This window comes from Otolemur garnettii, unplaced genomic scaffold (genome assembly GCF_000181295.1).
Source record: "Otolemur garnettii isolate 467f Iridium unplaced genomic scaffold, OtoGar3 scaffold00011, whole genome shotgun sequence".
NCBI classification, from domain to species: domain Eukaryota; kingdom Metazoa; phylum Chordata; class Mammalia; order Primates; family Galagidae; genus Otolemur; species Otolemur garnettii.
Window position 1 is genome coordinate 15,739,683 of NW_003852406.1, and position 19,666 is coordinate 15,759,348.

The following is a 19,666-nucleotide window of genomic DNA, read 5'->3' on the forward strand; positions in this document are numbered from 1 at the left end:
AGGCCTCCTCAGTACCTAACAATGATATTCATTCATTTGTCAAAAACTTTCTCAATGCTTATATGCCTAGCAAAGACAAATTAGAATCCTGTCACATTTCAGCTTGTTTATGCATTGGCTAAATGGTTGCTATGATTTGAATATTTGTCCCCTCTAAAACTGACGTTGAAACTTAATCCCTATTGTGACAGTATTGAGAGATGGAGAGTTTATGAGGTGACTGCCTCATGAGGGCTCATGGATTAAATTGGTTAATGGATTCATGGGTTAGTGTGGGAGTGACAGGTGGTTTTCTATGAAGAGGAGGAGAGAACTGAGTCAGCACACTGAGCCTTCTCCCCACGGGATACTCTGTACTGCCTGGGGACTCTGGACAGAGCTCCTGCCACCAAGAAGGCCCTCATGAGAGGTGCCCCTTCGACTTTACAGCCTCCAGAACTATCAGAAATGCATTTTTTTCTTTTATAAATTACCCAGTCTGTGGTATTTTCTAATAGCAATAAACACCAGACTAAAGACAAGACTAAGAGTGGTGGGGGAAGCCCTTAAAAGTAGGGGACTCTGACCTGATAGATGTAAGGCAGGGCAGTGGAGCATGCCTGGTGAGGGCAAAGAACAGCCAAGAGCCTGGAGTGGCTAGAGGCACAAGTAGAGCTCAGCCAAGGCTTGCTGAGTGAATGCATTACCCAGCATGCAGTGCAGACACTTTGGTTTGGAGCCTAGAGTGCCAAGGCAGCTCTCAGGTTGCATCTTCCTGTGCCCCCTTTCTCCCAATTTTTAAAAAATGTCATCTGTGCAGGCTGGGCATGGTGGCTCATGCCAGTAGTCCTAGCACATTGCAAGGCTGAGGAAGGAGAATTGCTTGAGGCCATGAGTTTGAGACCAGCGTGGGCAACATAGTGAGAACCCATTTCCACAAAAACAAACAAAACTATAAATAAAAATGTCATCTATGCAGATGTCATCTTTTAACTTTACTTATCATTAAACTGAGAATCTGTCCATGACTTGGAGTTTTCGTCTTCATGGGTCACTCACACAGATCTCTACACCCTTCTTGGTCTGATAGAGTGCCTAGAATTGTACCTGGTACAGACTAAATGTTCACTTAAAGAGCTCTTGGTTGAGTGAATGAATTTCTTCTGGAATTTCATCATTCCTTTTCACATCTCCCTTCCTTTACCCTTTCCGTTGATCAAACCCATGCCAACTTTATTAACTGCTTTTTTTTTTTTTGAACTCACCTGAGTTACTTTCAGTTTTTCACTCAGTCTGTTCCTTTTCCAAGAGCAGGTGCTGGGTGCTACTTCCCAATGGTATCCTCCTTTGGTCCTGAAGAGGCTTGACATCTTTTAGGGAGGGAGGAAGAGATTGCCTGCCTACCTGCCCAGCACTCAAAAGAGCAGGTTGATGGAGTCCAAACCCTCACACCTTAGACCTTCTCCAACTCCAGCCCAAGATTCTATCAGAGCACAAATCTAGACACCGTGTGCCGTTCTCCCTCTACCCATGACCCTTCCCCAGAGGAATGAGAAGCTACAAGTCAGGCAGGGAGTGAGTTGGGGCTCCAATTTGAGATTAGAGGAAATAGGATTCACACTTCCTAGTCAAATCCAGATTTATCCTTCTCAATCATGTGGCAATGTCTGCATCATACTACAACAAAATATCTCTCTGGGACTGTCATTGAGAAACAAGATAGAAACTTTGGACTAAAGGTGAGGAGACTTGGGCTCTACTCCTGGTCCAGGCTTCTTAGGTCTGTTTCCTCAGCTGAAAAAGGGAAGGTTGGAGTAGATGGTCTCCAAAAGTCATTCAAATGCTAAGAGCCTAGTCTAAGATCCTATCTCCAAGGGAAAGGCCACCACTTGGCATTCAAATTTCCACAGTGATCATTCTTTCCCCACTATGAATACCTCCCCCAATCCTATAACACTGTCCCATCACAGGGACCTAGATTTTGGACAGGCCAGTGGAGATGGTATTCAGAAGTAAGCAGATCTACTTATTCAGGGGAGCTTGTCCTGGAGAAAAGCTGGGAATGTACCAAAATACCCATTTAATAACGTCCACTGAGAAACACAGTGGCCAAACAGAGGATATAGCTCTGCTCCCACTCTGCCCCTCCACTCTGCTCCACACTATACCTCCTCAGCCCCACCTCCTTTCAGGATGGCTACTTGGGGGAAACCAAGGTAAAAACACAGAAGGTTGTTTGGCAGGAGTGCATATCTCAATGATAAGGGGATCCCTGACCCTCTAGAGTCCTGCTCCCTGGCCTCTGCTACCCTCACCCCTAGGGCCAGAGACACACTGGCTAAGCTTCTTTGAAAATTCCCTTTCTCCAGGATCCAAATTGCTTTTCCTGTTTTCTAATTATTCAGGCTCACATTAAAGTATGAAGATGGCTTCAGGGAGGGTCTCTGGTAGGTGTTCATCTTTAGCATAAAGGAGATTGGTGGTGCCGATTTCCTGGGTATTGGCTGATCTCTTTAGTTGAGAAGGGGGTGGCCCCACCTCCCATGGGGCCTGGGGCTGCCAGCTTTGTGCAGGCCTCCCCACCCCCTCCGCCTCCAACTTTCTTCAGAATCTCTAGTCTTTGCCACTCCTCTGTAACCAGGCCCAGGTTGCATAGAGGTCATCTTTGTCTGCCAGTGTATATATTCTAGAGGCCTTTTCCCCAAATACCCACTCCAGGAGATCCAGGGCAAAAGTAAATCTCCAAAAATGTGTGTAGGATGAAGTTGGTGACTCATATTTGTAAGGAACCTACTTTATAAACAGCCAGTGTTACATTTCCTGTTCTACACGTTATCTCAGTCATTCCTCACCACCTATAGGGTAGGCACTATTATAACTCTGTTTTTATAGGTTTTAGACCTAAGATGTTCAGAGAAGGACAGGCCAAGATCCCCCATTAGGAGGTTGGGGGCACTCAAACTCACTGCTGTCCATCAAGTCACTGTACTCAAGTGCCAAACATTTATTGAGAACCTACTCCAGGTACAAAACTCTGGGGCCAGCGCTAAGATATGTATGCAGGGGAATGAGCAATGGGTAGCTCTTGAATTCCAGAAGCACAGTTTCTTTTTTTTTGAGACAGAGCCTTAAGCTGTCGACCTGGGTAGAGTGCTATGGCACCACAGCTCACAGCAACCTCTGATTCCTGGGCTTAAGCAATTCTTTTGCCTCTGCCTCCCAAGTAGCTGGGACTACAGGTGCCCACCACAATGCCCAGCTATTTTTTGGTTGTAGTTGTCATTGTTGTTTGGCCCAGGCTGGATTCAAACCTGCCAGCTCTGGTGTATGTGGCTGGCGCTTTAGCTGCTTGAGCTACAGGCGCCCAGCCCAGAAGCACAGTTTTTAACCTGGGAGGTGGTAGTGTGAACACGAAGAGCTCTATTCTAAAGAAGCCCCAAATAAGCACTATCACAGAGGTACAAGCAGAGTCCCATGGGACTGTGGCTGAAGGAAGGAGATGAATCCATGGGGTGGGGAGAAACGGAGACAGAAAGAGAGAAAGAGAATGAAGGGAGGAACAGAAAAGGGAAGGAGGGAGTGAAAGAGAAGAGAGAGCATGCATGAGATGAGTGCTGGGAAGAATTCTTCCAGAACATGGGCTTTATGCTAGGCCTTAGTAGTGAGGCAACTTAAAGGCAGAGGGAACAGCTTGAATAAGAAGCCAGGGTGAGAGCACAGAGCATCTGCTCTGTCGTCAGGCCCATGTAGGGGTCTGGAGAGGGGCAAGGCTGGCAGGGCCATCAGGATGCTGGGGAGGGGTCTGGGCTTGCTTCTGGGAGCAGTGAGCAGCTGCTGAAAGCTTCTGATAGAGCACAGCAGGCAGGAAGAGGAGATGCACACTTGCAGAGAAAACTCACAGTGGGAGTCAGAGACTCAGCTTTCATGTGGTTCCTCCCTTCTTTGGCCAGGGCCCATTGCCAGGCTGAACACTTGGGACACTTCAAGAAGAGGGCTGGTCTCAGCACCAGGAGCTCCTTAACTGACCACAGGATGAACATAAGCCCATTCAAGGACTGTGCCCGGTTATCAGGAAGGGAAGTGGCAGAGGTGGAGAAGACCTACAGGAAACACTGGGGTCCTGGGTGACAGACATACACAGGGGAAGTGGAGAGGAAATGCATCATCCTGAAGGAGTCTTCAATTCAGCCAAAGGAAAAGAGGTGTCCTCACCTCTTACAAATTCAGGCTTCTTTCTTACTTTGAAACTCTTTTTTAATGATACTCAGAGGAAATTTTTTCCCCCCAAGTATAGTAAAAACTTGATGAAACTGAGAAATCAATTACCTGGGACATTCAATTCACTGGATTTTTTTTTTTTTTGAGACAGAGTCACACTCAATAGCCCTTAGTAGAGTGCTATACCATCACCGCTCACAGCAACCTCAAACTCTTGGGCTCAATCTGTTCTCTTGCCTCAGTCTCCCCAGTAGCTAGCTAGGACTACAGGCGCCTGCCACAATGCCCAGCTATTTTTAGAGACAGGTCTTGCTCTGGCTCAGGCTGGTCACAAACTTCTGAGCTCAGGGATCCACCCACCTTGGCCTCCCAGAGTCCTAGGATTATAGGTGTAAGCCACTGTGCTCCGCCTAATTCACTGGAATTTTAAAAATTGTTATTCAGTCACAAGTAAAATAGGTAAATGACCACAGACAAGTTAATATCAGGATATCAACCACAAGAAGACTATGGACGACAGCTGAAATCAGTAATGTATGCAGAAAGTGACAACCTAGGACCCGTATGAGGGAGGTGGGGGGAGCAACGCTGCCTAAAAGTTTGCTTTTAGGCTCAGCGCCTATAGCTCAACCGGCTAAGGCGCCAGCCACGTACACCTAAGGTGGCGGGTTCGAATCCCCAGCCCGGGCCCGCCAAACAACAATGATGGCTGCAACCAAAAAATAGCTGGGCGTTGTGGCAGGCGCCTGTGGTCCCAGCTACTTGGGAGGCGGAGGCAGAAGACTCGCTTAAGCCCAGGAGTTGGAGGTTGCTGTGAACTGTAATGCCACGGCACTCTGCCCAGGGTGACAGCTTGAGGCTCTGTCTCAAAAAAAAAAAAAAAAAAAGTTTGCTTTTAGAGGCTTTAGGTCAGGGGTTCTTAACCTGTGGGTCATGACCCCTTTGTAACAATGAAAATACATCGCAGCATTAGGAAAGTTGAGAAGCACTGCTCTAAGTCCTAAAGATTTCATGGAGTCCTTCTCCAGCATGTAAACTGAAAATTTTAGGTATGATGCAGTGGTTCATACCTATAATCCTAGTACTCCGGGGAGGCGGAGGACTGGGAGGCTGAGGCCGGTACACTGCTTGAGCTCAGGAGTTTGACACCAACCTGAGTAAAAGCAAGACCCCCATCTCTAAAAAAAAGTAGCTGGCACTATAGTAGGTGCCTGTAGTTCCAGCTACTCAGGCGGCTGAGGCAGGAGAATCGCTTGAGCCCAAGATTTTGAGGTTGCTGTGAGCTATGATGCCAGGGCGACAAAGTGAGATGCTGTCTAAAAAGAAAAGTATTTTTTACTTTTGGCTCTACCAAAAGTAAAAAAAAATTAGCAGCGTGTTGTGGCAGTCACCGGTAGTCCCAGCTACTCAGGAGGCTGAGGCAAGAGAATCGCTTAAGCCCAAGAGTTGGAGGTTGCTGTGATCTGTGACACCATAGCACTCTACTGAGGGTGACATAATGAGACTCTGCCTTAAAAAAAATACAAAAATAAAATGTTAAACAATATTTACATGTATGCTACGATTCCACTGCAGTCTCTGATTGCGAAATTCTTACCTTCATTAGAACTGAACCTCTCTATCAGCTTCGCTCATCTCTTCACCAGCACTGCCCTCCCTAGCCTGGCATCATATTGCAACAACCCACCAGGAGAAAAACATCTCTTTGGATCTTGAAAATGTTTGCATTTTGAAGAATTCCCTATTGAAAAAGAGGGTGCTAACATTTCAAGGCCGCTGAGCGGCAGTGGGAAGAGCTGGGTAGGATGGGTAGGCAGCCTCCCTAAGCAAGTTCCTTTGTCTCCCTAGGGCTCAGTTTTCTCATATGTAAAATAGGGAGGAAGAAAAGAAGAGTATCCCTCCTGCAGGGTTGCCCTGGGGATGAAACGAGTCAATCCACAGAGAGAAAACATTCAGGACTGCCTGGCGCACAATGAGTCTCTTAAGTATTGTTATGTTTTTACTTTTCACCTTCCTCGCAAGGTAAAAACAAATCATTATCCCCATTGTAGCTGAGTCACATGAGACTCAGAAGAGGTTGGTAACCTGTTTTAGGAAACACAGCTAGGAAATAGCAGGATTAGCTGGAAGTCAAACCCAAACTGATTTGGCTGCAAAGACCCGGTCTCTCCCTCCCACTGCAGTCCACATTTCTCTGAGTGGGGAATCACATTAGGCTTTAATTTTTCTTTTTTTTTTTTTTTTTTTTTTACAGAGCCTCAAGCTGTCCCCCTGGGTAGAGTGCCATGGCATTACAGCTCACAGCAACCTCCAACTCCTGGGCTCAAGCGAGTCTCCTGCCTCCGCCTCCCAAGTAGCTGGGACCACAGGCGCCCGCCACAACGCCTGGCTATTTTTTGGTTGCAGCCGTCATTGTTGTGTTGGCGGGTCCGGGCTGGGGATTCGAACCCGCCACCTTAGGTGTACGTGGCTGGCGCCTTAGCCGGTTGAGCTATAGGCGCCGAGCCAGGCTTTAATTTTTCAAGAATAATTAACTTTTTAAAAATAACCAATGGTGCAAAACTCAAAAGGAATAAAAGGGTGTATACAGTGAAATGCAATTTCTCTCCCTTTCTCTTCTGCCACCCGGTTTCCCGGACCAGCACCAACAGCTGTTCCCAGTTTCTTGCTATGTCCTCCTAGCTTCAGCTTCACGGGAAGCCTTTAACAGCTAATGCACATGGATTAATGTAATTCCCCATGTTCCTCCTCTGTGGGCTACCACTGCCTTTAGAGGGCTCACTGGCTTGGGTCTGGAGGTTATTTATGGAGGGACCTGCTGTACTGACGGCTGCGTTCTGTGCTGTCCCCTCTGCAGCCATCTCTTTCCCCAGCAGAACCAGCTTGCACATTCTGCACACTGGAAAAGGCCAAACGAAACTCTTCTCCAGCTTCTCTTTGCACAGAATCCAGCAAGTCAGGAGTACCCTGTTGCCAGGAGTACTCTGTTATGCTGCACCAATGTGTTACCCCTCTAGGGCCAGCTTCCTCCTCTTTGTAACTCCTGACCCTTCCAGTTCTCTAATCACTTTGTTCCAAGGCCACTTAGGAAGTGCAATTTTCCATGAAGTCTTTCTGGGCTCCATTTCCCGGCCAGAAGACCCTAGCTGCTCCACAGGTAACTGAGGAAAACCAGAGGGCTCTCAGGCCCTTTCCTTTCTTTCCCACCATTGTTCTTTGCATGGTAATAATGTTTAACACTTTTTTTTCCCCCTGCTGCTTCTGCCAAAAAAATATTTATATCTGGGTCAGCCACAGAAGAGCTTTCTCAATGATTTAATTATAAAATATGCTTATCACCATTGGTGTGATTACTAAAATGTATAAATTATAGGTGTTGGCAACTTCAGAGAATGCTGCTGATCGTAACATGTGAATTTTTGTTCTCTCTTTCCAAACATTAAGAGCAGGGAAATCACCATTTTGGAAGCAGTGATTATTATTCCCATTTCATGGATGGAGGCTCAGGAGAGGCCGGGCTGCTGGCCTAAGACCACACAGCAGAGCAATGGTAAGGCTGGACCCCAGCCAAAGCCCTGCTTCTTTTCTGATTCAACTGGCATCTCACAGAAGAGTCTGGGACTGTGAAAATCTATGTTCTAGAATCTGAGAAATTCATTTTGTGGTTAGTTAAATACTCTGCATAGCTGAATTGACAGGTTAGATTAAGGTTAGGAAAGAACGGGGAAAGTAGGGATGGAGGTTTATGCAGTCTAGGACTCTTTTCTCCATCAAAATCCACTTCTTAAAATATCTGAGTCTCTCCTCCTCAGCGAGCTGTAAGCTCCTCAAGGACAGTCTCTGAGAAATCTGGGCGTGACAAGCCCTGAGTGTGGGGGAAAGCCACATCTGCATTCTAACCTCTGCCTGTTTGTTTCTGGCTAGGTACACATGGTGATTTTTATTTGCATTTCCCAGATGACTAATGCAGTTGAACATCTTATAGATGTTTAACAATTGTTAGTTCCTTTTTTTACTCTCTCTCTCCTCTTTCTTTTTGTGTCTTTGCCCCCTTGTCCCCTCTCCTGGGACCTGGGAAAAGTGAAACCCTGAACAATGTCAAAGTCCTGAAGACCCAGATTTCTCTGTTGACAGTTCTCCATCGTAGACCTTCAGCAGTCCTTCACCATCTTGCCTTGCCAGCCTTGTCTCTCAGCCTTCCATCCCCTTGCACGTGATGATCCAGCCAGATTGGCAGTCTCAAATCCTTTTGCAGATGCTGTTCCCTCTGCCAGGGACGCTATACACCCTCCTTCCCACCTCTCCCCCAATTTACCTGGCAAACTCTTGAGGGCTCAATCAAGTCTCAGGTCACGTGCCACTTCCTCCAGGAAGCTTTGCTTGACACTTCCCACCCCACCCCACCCCCGCCCCCACGCACCAGCCTGGGTTAGTTGCCCCTTGTTTGTGGCTAAGCAACATCCTGTACTCCCCACCTAGCACTTATCATACTGTGTTGCAATTGCCTCTTTGCTGGTCTGTTTTTCTTGTACCTTCCCTCATCCCTTTGAGGATAAAACTGTGTGTTGTGCATTCTTATATCCGAAAGCCTAGTTTGATAATGATAACTGTTGAATGAATGATCTGGCTATGAGCCCTCTAAAAAAACAAAAACCTAACCTCTAACCTCTGTGCCAGCTGTGCTAGAATCAATGATTTCAAGCCTTCATCCCCCACCTCCCACATCAATCCTCCCATTTGCCAAGGAATCAAGGAAACGGACGCTCATTGAGGGTCTACCACACACAAAGCTTGAGGCCAGGAGGGCCCTTTACATTTGATGTCATGGTCACAATTAAAAGTCAAAGTGTACACAGCACATTGACTGAAATGCACATGTTCTGAAGTCCAACCAGGCAACTAATGAGAGAGGGGAAGGAAGTGAGTGATATTACACTGCTTTTGAGCTTTAGGTTCTTGTATCTTCAGTGCCTGGGACCTGGCAGGAGAACACAGAAGATGTGCTGAATACATAAATGAATGTTTGACAAGGGAACATGGAAAGCACAGACTAGGAGCCTGGAAGCCCCAAGCTTCTTCCTGGGCCTGGTCTAATGTATTTCCCCCATTTCTTCCTGGTGTTATTGCTAACTAAAATTGGACCTTCAAGTATGTTTGTCACAGACTGTTGTCCACAGTACCAGCCAAGGCTGATCCTTGTGATTTCTATTCAGACTCCATTGACTAAAACGGCCACACCTCGTTAAAAGGGAAGCTGAGAAACTTTTAGTTGTGAAACTAGGAGGAAATGAAAACAAATTTGGTGTTGACAGCAGTCTGTGCCACGGTATACATCAGTGGCCTTGTGTCTGCCATGGGTGATGGCCTTGAGCTATCACGATTGCTGGATGCTCACTCTGGAAAGGCTTTGGTGATCACTCAGTTCAGCCCCCTGACTTGACAGAAGGATACTGGGTGGGTGGAGGGATTCATTCACTCACTGACAAGAGTTATTTGGTGCTAAATCCGTACTGTTTTGCTTAATTGGTCAGTGCTTTATCTTCAAAGTGGGTCTTTAAACAACAAAACCCTGTCATTTCCTTAATAAAAGGAGAATTCAGTGATAAAGAAAAAAGAGTTGAAAGCAATATAAATTAAGGTGTTGACGACAGGCTGGGTGTGGTGGCTATAATCCTGCACTCTGGGAGGTCAAGGTGGGAGGATCCCTGGAGCTCAGAAATTCAAGAGAAACCCGTCTGAGCAAAAGCAAGACTCCATGTCTGGCTCGGCGCCTATAGCTCAACCGGCTAAGGCGCCAGCCACGTACACCTAAGGTGGCGGGTTCGAATCCCCAGCCCGGACCCGCCAAACAACAATGACGGCTGCAACCAAAAAAAAAAAATAGCCGGGCGTTGTGGCGGGCGCCTGTGGTCCCAGCTACTTGGGAGGCGGAGGCAGGAGACTCGCTTGAGCCCAGGAGTTGGAGGTTGCTGTGAGCTGTAATGCCATGGCACTCTGCCCAGGGGGACAGCTTGAGGCTCTGTCTCAAAAAAAAAAAAAAAAACTCCATGTCTACTAAAAATATAAAAATTATCCAGGTGTAGTGGCAGGTACCTATAGTCCAGCTGAGACAGGAGGTTGGCTTGCACCCAGGAGTCTGAGGTTGCTGTGAGATACCATGCCACTCTCGCCTGGGACAAGGGAGTGAAAGAAAAAAGAGATGTTGATGACATAATAAATATTACAAAGGCACTGAATATGAATGATTCTTTCTTCAGTTTTTCAGAAGGCTCTTCTGTGTCCTGTGGTACCCAAGAGTCTCCATTATTAGGGACTTTTTTTTTTTTTTTTGTAGAGACAGAGTTTCACTTTACTGTCCACGGTAGACAGCTCACAGCAACCTCCAACTCCTGGGCTTAGGCGATTCTCTTGCCTCAGCCTCCTGAATAGCTGGGACTACAGGTGCCCACCACAACGCCCTGCTATTTTTTTGTTGTTGCAGATTGGCTGGGGCCGGGTTTGAACCCACCACTCTTGGTATATGGGGCCAGCGCCCTGCTGACTAAGCCACTGGCGCTGCCCCTTTATTAGGAACCTTAGCTTTCCCTATATAATACTGCAAAATCATGTACATGACCGTGTATGAGGGGTGAAAAACTTCACCTCCTTTGATAAAAGACCAATTAGTAAGACAAACTTACTAATTATGTAAGTTTGTGCAACTATTTAACCTTCTTTGAGTTTATATTTTCTCATCAGTAATATGGAGGTGGTACTGTCTACCTCCCAGGTGTGTTGTAGGGTTTAGAGAAGAAATGAACACTTAACATGGTATCTGGCACCTAGTTGAGACCCAATAAATGTAAGTTTCTGTTCTTTTTTCCTGGGATTGAGGGCCGTGGTGCCGTCATAGCTCATATCGACCTCAAACTCTGAGTAGCTGGGACTATAGGAGCCCACCACAATGCCCTGCTTTTTCTATTTTTAGTAGAGATGAGGTCTTGCTCTTGCTCAGGTTGGTCTTGAACTCCTGAGCTTAAGTAATCCACCTGCCTCACCTCCCAGAGTGCTAGGATTACAGGTGTGGACCACCGCTGGCTCAGTTTCTGTTCTTAGTCGGGGTCCTTTCTTTGAATATCTAAGGGACTATTTCATGCAATTATTGATGTAATCACTTCCCAAAGGGGCACTTTCAACAAAATTCAGTCAACAGATATCATTTTTAAATGTCTGCTATTGCTGGAGTAGGTGCTGAGAACCCACAGATGAAAAGAAAAACACCTATTCCCAAGGGAGACTGAAATGTGAATAGAAAATAACAGCACCATGTGACAAGCCGCAGGGATGGGATGAAACGAGTGGTGGTGGTGGCAGTCCGGGGAGGTCTCAGGAGTCTGAGAAGGGAGCCATGGAGGGCTTCCCTGAGGAGGCTACAAGGCTTCCAGGGGCAGGAGTAAGAGCTGGCCAGGTAAAAGGGAAGAGAGGCAGGAAAGAGAGGTGTAAGAAAGCACATTTTCTATAATGAGGGGGCTACTTTTCCCCAGGTAAAAGGGAAGAGAGAGGCAGGAAACAGAGGTGTAAGAAAGCACATTTTCTATAATGAGGGGGCTACTTAAGGTACAGCTGAAACAGTTTAAAAAGGAAAAAAAGCTTGAGCAAAAGGGAGGGGGCTGGGTGGTGCCTGTGGCTCAAAGGAGTGGGACGCTGGCCCCATATGCCAGAGGTGGCGGGTTCAAACCCAGCCCCGCCCCCCCCAAATAACCTGGCAAAAAAGGGAGGGACCTGCTGCCTGCTACAGCAGTGGGTGTTGGATTTTATCCTACCAGAAATAGGCAGGGAGAATTTTGAGCAGGTAGATGATGTGACAGGGGCGAATGGAAAGAAGTGGGGAGAATGACACTGCCAGTGTTCCCGAGTGGGGAAGTGAGTACTGGCTGGCTGGCGCCTACACCCACCCCCTTTCATTTATTTAGTCATTCAACAAATAGTTACTGAGGGTCTGCCATGTACCAGGCTGTAATCCAAGAGCTGGAAATCAGGCAATCAACAGGCATGGCAAGGTCTTTGTTCTCATGGAGACTGACAATAGATAAACAAGTAAACAAGCAAGGAGATATGTGCTGCTAGGGAAATTACACCAGGGGATGGAAGAGTCCCTGGGCAGCAGCTGCCCGCTCGCCCTCCCCGCCAACTCTCCCAACACTTCTGAGTATTTACCAAGCCTCCTCTTGATCTAACTTTGGTTTCCCAGGGAGGCTCTGCTCCTAGAAAATTATCTACAGTAAATAATTAAACCAGCTCTCTCCGTGTTCCTGGTGAGCCTCTCATCTGAGTGATGACAGTCCGAGCTAGTTTTCCCCAGGGCTTGGTCCGCTTTGTCATTTTTGGTTAAGGATCCTTGATTCTCCAGAAGTCTTAAGCCTAAGGTTTTAGGAAGGTCCCAGCGAGCCTGAGACCTTTCCTGACATGGTTCCCATGCAATATCCCTCTTCCTCCCCAAGATCCTCCTCCTCTACAGGGTGGCCATAAAGTTTGTGTGCAATTTAAAATAGAACTTTATGGCCACTCTGGATACAGTCTATCCTTAGGAGTGGAATATTTCATACTATGGTTGAAATTGTGCATTCTTCTCCTCCGAGAAATGCAAACTTTAGGAACAGGTAGGTTTTACCCGGACCCCTGCCTCCCGTCCCCAGATTTCCAGAGAGCAGAGTGGGGGATCTCGGCAGCTAAGCATTCAGGAGTGAGCTCGGGAGCTGGAGGCTAGCTCATCACCATTAGGGCACACTGGTATGTAAGTCAGAGCTCCTCAGTGCCAAAGGGACGCCGCCAAGAACAAAAAAGCAAACGCTGTATTAAATGCAGCTGAAGAAACAAGGGACTGAACAGGCAGATTTCCCAGTGTGCCCCTTAGTCTCCCCCACCGCCCTGTTTGACACATTTACTCACTGTGGGCCCCTCCCCCACCCCTTTTTTTCATAGTATGAAAACTTTCAAAGACACAGGAAAGCTCGCTGGTTAGGGAAATCTAGCAAAAGCCCTGGGAGGGCCTCTTTGATTTTGTCCAGCTTTTTTTGGATACAGTCTGTCCTCTGGAGACTATTAAATTAGGGATGATTAAAGTAGAGCCCCTGCTCTGGTGGGTCTTTTATTTTACACCTTACAAGTTACTTTCACCTTCCTGATCTCATTAAAAACACAAAGTCAGAATTGAAAGGAAATTTAGAGATCATCTCTAGGGGACAGACACTTAGCATATATCGTGCCACTTCCTGAGCTCCTGCCCAGGGTAGACACTGCTAACCCACCATTTGTTCATTCATTTATTGACCACCTATTTACTGGATGCCCTCTGTGTTCTGTATGTCATCTTAGAAATGCAGCAGGAAACCAGGCAGACCTGTTTGCTACCCTTATAGACCTACAAGGGGAAGACAGATATTAAACAAATAATTACATGTATGAAGAGTGTTTTTAAAAGGCAGGTGTGGGGGCAGACAAGGGCCTCACATACTGGGAGGTAACCTGGGGTAGTAAAGGGTCAGGAAAGGCTCCCTGAGGAAGTGATGTATAATCTGAAGTCTAGGGGATTAGGAAATGGAGTCTCTGAGAGGATGAAACAGGAAATATTACATACTAGTATGAAAGCATGAGGCAGGTCATGCTTCATGCTCAAGAAGGGGCTATGGATACTAACTGGAAGTAGGGGTCCAGAGGAGAACCAAGAAGGCTGGTTAAGCCAACCTCAAACATAAAATAGATTGAGGGAGAAAATGGGTGAACGAGTTTGAGCAAAGGTTGGATAGTAGTAGTAGTAGTAGCAGTATTAAGACAGAGTCTCTTCTCTGTTGCCGGAGTAGAATGCAGGGGCACCATCATAGCTCACTGCACCCTCAAACTCCTGGGCTCAAATGATCAATTCTCCTGCCTTAGCCTCTCTCAGCTTCCAGAGAAGCTGGGATGACAGGCATGCATCACCGTGCTTGGCTAATTTTTCTGTTGTTGTTTTTTCTTTTCTTTCTTTTTTTTTTTTTGTAGAGTTTGCTATGTTGCTCAGGCTGGTTTCTAACTGCTGACCTCAAGCAACCATTCAGCCTCAGCCTCCCTATTACAGGCGTGACCCAGCCCAGATATTGTATGTCCTCCTCTTTCTGCCCCAGAAGCAGCCCTTACCTGCTGGCTTTTTTTCCCTTAAGCTATAATTCATTGGGTACCTATTAGGTGTTGGCAATCATCATGAGTTCTCCTATCTTCCTTACGAGATTAAGTATTATTTTCAGCTTCACAGATGCAGAAAAAGGCTTGGAAGGACTAGAAACACTTGCTAAGGTTGGCTATTAAGTAGGAGGTAGAACTACGATTGGAACGCATACTCGACTGGCTTCCTAGGTAGCTGCACTTGCCACAACTCCTCACTGTCATAAAATCCCAGGATCGAGGCTGGCTCTAGCAGCAAAACTTGGAAAGCCACAGATCTTTGACCCAGGAATCCAAAATACTATAGGAAAGGGTGAGCAGAGATGCCCCGGGTGGGCCCACACCAGCAGGAAGAGGGCTGAGCAGTAGGACCCGACTTGTGGCGTGGGAACCAGTGAGAAGCGAACAAGAGGCGGTCTCTGGGTTGCTGTAGGAGCGGACTATGGGGAGGTTCCCTGCTCTAACCCACTGCCCGCCCGGTTAATCATTTCCTGACCTTCCTTCTCTCACCCTGTCTGCAGGATTGCCACATACGTCTTCCTCCTCCCTCTGCTCGCCTCCGGGCCCCGTAGCTCCTTCGCCGGGTTTTGCAAAGAGCCCCAACTTTGAGGTCATGCTTGTTATAACCCCGGACTTTTTTGCAGGCCTTGCCTCAGTTAGATCCAGGCTCGCTCAGTTATAAAGCCGCCCAAGCCACTGGTTGAGGTTTCCTATCTCCTTCAACTCTTTTCCACAAAGAAGAGATGCAGGCATCCAATCTTGGCATGGATTAGATTAGCAAATTACAGACTTGGTTTCCCCTGTGGTAAAAAGGGGATGGCAACAGCAGTTGGCAGGGTGTTCTGAGGTTTAAATGAGGTATTGTCTGTAAGGTGCTTGCGGGGAGACACCAGTAGGTGTCTAACAAATGTTAGGTCCCTTCCCTTTTTTAATCACCTGGTAATGGGGACCTTCAGCAAGTACAGGTTAGGGTTATCCCACTTAAACTTCCAGCGGTGGTGAGGTATGAAGGTCCGACAACGTAGCTAGGGAATGCAGATGGTAAGTCACAGCAAGAGGGTTTGAAACCAGGTTCATGGGCGCCCCTGTGAGCCCAGACACGCAGCATCCAGATGACTAGGTAAGGCCACGGACGATAACATAAAGTCAGGACTGCCCTAGGACCCACGAAACCTGCTGGGCTCCCGGAACAGGCCCTTAACCTCTCCGACCTGATTCATGTGTAAAATGGGGGCTATAAGGGCTGCGCGCTCGAGTGGTTTTTATTTTCTTCTTCACACTTTGACAGATTTTCTACCGTGTAGCCCGCTGTAGTCAGACCACCACACACTACCCAGGATCAGTCCCCTCTGCCCGACCGGCCCCGGGGTGACCCGGCTTGGCGCCTCTCCCTCCGGGTGGGTGCTAGGGGAAGCCTCAGCCGCCGGGGTGGCGGAGTTGGGAAAGTCACTTCGGAGCGCAGCCTGACACTGCGCCACCGGCTGGTGCGCGCCAGGACCCGCCCAGCGGGAGCGGACGGGGGCGGGCATGGGGCGGGGCCGGCCCGAGGGCGGGGCGGGGCTGGCCTGGGAAGGCGGAAGCCTCCAGTTCCAGGTTGGCTGCATAACCCGGATCTCGGACTTATACGTTCTCCGGAGCGGGAAGCCGAGAGACGGCGGACAGGAAAACCCGGCGCCCGGAAACCCTTGCTTTCTTTGACGCAAGGGCTCAGGACGCAGCCGCCGTCGGCCGAACGCCCGGCTAGGAGAGACCTCAGACGGAGCCTCCGGAGTTCCTCCGCCCTCACTTCACCCGGTCCCGAAGCCTCAGTTCTCCCCGCCGCCCTCCTCGTGGCCATGGAGTGTCCACACCTGAGCTCCAGCGTCTGCATCGCTCCAGACTCAGCCAAGTTCCCCAACGGCTCCCCGTCGTCCTGGTGCTGCAGCGGTGAGTGCGGCCACGGGCCGGCCCAGCCGCGCACCCGAGGCCCCGGCTCTGCCCGGCCTGCCGTCTAGGGGCCGCGGGCGCCAGGCGCGCAGTCTGGGAGAGGGATTAGGGCGAGCCGGGCCCGGCGGGCTGGATAGGGGTACGCGGTGAAGCCGGACACAGGCAAGAGTGGTGGCGGCTCCTTTGTTTCCTGCGGCCCGACGGCCGGCCGGGTGAAGGAGAGGCCCTCGAGAGGCGGGAGTCCGGGGAGGCCTCGAGCGCGTGGGGGCAGCGGCGGGCGGGGACCCTGGCCTGCGGCTCGCGCCCCTTGCCCCGCCCTGCCGTGCCCGGGGGCTGAGCTCGCAGGTGTTGCCGGGTTGGAGGCTGTGGGGGCGGGTGTCGACCCCAGTGGGGCTGCTGCACGTGTGGCGGGGCCCCAGTTGCGTTCCTTCGCTGACCGGACGGGAAAAGCGCCGCTCTTCGGACGCAGCTTTGTCTGGGCTGCCGGTCGTGCGGGGCCCCTCTTTGCAGACTGCCCCGGCCCCGCTTTCTTTCCCTTCCTCACAGGTTCGGGCATCCCGAAGCCCCGAGAGGCGCTGGGAAGCTCGCGGCCGCGGTCAGAGTCTTTCTTCGGCCAAGGAGGGGTGAAGTTTGCAAACAGGCTGCGGGTGAAAAAGCTCAGAGATCGAGCCAACAGCTGCTTTGGAGGGGCCGCTCCAGTTTGATTTTCAGACCTTTTGGGTTGTCTGAAATTGCGTTGGGATCCCCGCACTCATGTGCTGTAAAACAGTTAATACGTTTATGTAATGCTTTCGAGTAGCTGAAGCATTTTAACTCCTCCTGCTGGCCCCCTTGGAAGCCCCGGTGCCCTCTCATTGTCTGCTCTAGCGACTTAGGATCGCACCGGCCACACTGCTTTGATTACTTCCTGGTAGGGCCCTGGTGCCGCCGCTAGAGTCTTTGTTTATTAGCTTTGAAGTGATCACTGGTAGCTTGGGTTGTAGTGTAAAATTTGAATTGTTCACTTCAAAAATCTTAAGCTCATTTGAAGAAATCACAGAAGACCAGCAATGGTACGATTTAGCTCTGACATTTCTCATTGTGAGCCGGAGCTGGGAAGATAGTCCAGAGAATGCCTTCATACTTTTGACAGGTTACTGCTTAAATGGTGATTATGTCCTTGGAGAAAAACATGATTAGCACCACAAAGAAATCTGTACTCTAGGATAAGAAATAGAAATATCCGGTTTCTTGGAGCTCTTAGACATTTGATGTTTTACTTGCCTTTGTAAAGTCAAGTATCTTTTTCTGTATGAAGAATTTTAAAATTAAATAGTTAATAGGTTTCACAGTGCAGTATGGCAGTCCTTTTGTGAGGATGCAGAAACTTGTATCCACGAGCTCTTACCTATGCATCTGTATATAACAGTGAGTGTTGAGTATGGAACAACAGATACACTGCCTAACAGATTGGTTAGTGGTACCTTAGCTGTCACTGTAACTATAGGTGTGAAGCTATAACTTATTTTTTTTCCAAAATAAATTTTGGGGAAAAAAAGACCAAAGTAAGCGTTAGGAAAAGCATACCTCAGGAGGAATGGTGAGATTACTCTTGGTCATCTGTAGGAAACTATAGGAATACAAAATGGACTATTAGCACGCTTATGACTTTTTCTAAGGTAAAATCAAATCAAACGTTAAAATGGCTTCACTGGACACATGTATCTAAAAAGAAAGAAAGAAATACGCAAGTGGCAGATATCCTGTTCTGAGTCAGACTTGCCTTTATCAGTCAAGGGGTCTACTTGACTGAAAAAGAGATGCAGAAAATTGAGCATCTCTTGAGAAACTTAAGTTAAAATGGAGCATAAAAGAAACTCATGCCAAAAGCAGGAACAAACTGGTACCCTTAGCCGTGATGAAGGGTAATTTTTGTCCAAGGGATAGGATGTTATCTTTGCATTTTGAAACAGTTTGCCTGATATTGGTTTGCAAGGTGATTCTATTCACTAACTTGGATTTGTAAAACCGGTAGTTTTGCAACTTTGTGTGGGTTTTTCTTCTTTCCACACTCTGAATTGAACACATAATATGGGGGCCTTCCATTTTAACTTGTTGGCATCTTTTTGTTCATATAATCCAGCATTACTCTATTAAGCTTGATCTTGTTCTTGCCTGCCTGTTATTTTAGCAATTAAATGATTAGTAAATCTGTGAGTCTTTAACGATCATGATTTAGCGTCTTGGAGTGTTTTGTATTATGGTATTTTTTCTCCAACTCTCTTGAATTTTATTATTTTTCTGTAGGGAAACAAGGTTAGCCAATGTGTTGAATAAGACTGTGACTGGGTATTGAGTCTGATTATGTTCTTATTAAGGAGGGGAAAAAATCCCTAGTTTGGCATTAGGACAATAAAAGTAATGTCCTTGTTTTTTTTTTTTTGAGCTTGCAGTTACACCACAGTGAGACAGCCAAGCAAATTGCAAAAGACCAACATCCTAGACTGTACCAGTTAGCAGTACATCCTTGGACGAGTACTGTTTTGAGTATCAGTTTCATTATGTCATCTGTTAAAAAAAAAAAAGGGTAATGCTTAGCATTTACTTCACAGGTAGCTGTTAGGATGAACAAGATCATTTTTCGTGAAAACTTTAAGAAACTCCTGTACATTATTGAAGTAATAGTTGGTATTACAGGTCAAAGCATTTTTATAAAGAGGAATGAATAATTAAATATCTAAAGCCCATTAATGGAGCCTAGAATAGGCTGGCTTTATACTGCACTATGCTTTAACAAGGAGATATAGAACTCAACAAGATTAGAAGGGGTAAGAAGTAATTGTACTTCAGAATTAACTTGAGCTTCTTATCTATGGAAGGCACTGTGTTTTAGGTTATATAATTGTGTACTGCAGAGGTTCTTACACTTTTCTTAGGACTACTTTGTACTCTTAAAAAAATTGGGAATCCAAAGAGCCTTTGTTTGTATGGCTTATTTTTACTGATATTTCTCATTGGAAATTAAAACTGAGAAAAAGTTAAACTATGTATTTATTAATTTACTTATATATAACAACAGACCTGTTACCTGTTAATGTTGTTGAAAACAAAAATTTAGTGAGAAGAATTGCATCAATTTACTTTTTTTCAGTTCTTTTTGTTTAGCTTTATAAGCGACAACTGGGTTCTCATATGCTTCTGTAGTCTCTTGAAATAATGACACATCATGTAGCCTCTGGCACACTCCATTGCATGATTGTGAGAGAACAGGAGCAAACAATAAAAGTACCATCTTTTTTTTTTTTTTTTTGAGACAGCGCCTCAAGCTGTCCCCCTGGGTAGAGTGCCGTGGCATTTCAGCTCACAGCAACCTCCAACTCCTGGGCTC

The 19,666-nt window shown here is 47.3% G+C and overlaps 1 protein-coding gene across 1 annotated transcript in view; it reads left to right on the forward strand.

Moving 5' to 3' along the window:
• Positions 1 to 15,985: 15,985 nt before the first annotated feature.
• Positions 15,986 to 19,666, forward strand: part of USP3 (ubiquitin specific peptidase 3) — a 94,998-nt gene continuing 91,317 nt past the window's right edge. Inside the window, exon 1 of the mRNA XM_003784406.3 lies at positions 15,986 to 16,299. Within this exon, the coding sequence (XP_003784454.1) occupies positions 16,209 to 16,299 (91 nt within the window). The 5' untranslated portion in view covers positions 15,986 to 16,208. The remainder of the gene's footprint in view (positions 16,300 to 19,666) is intronic.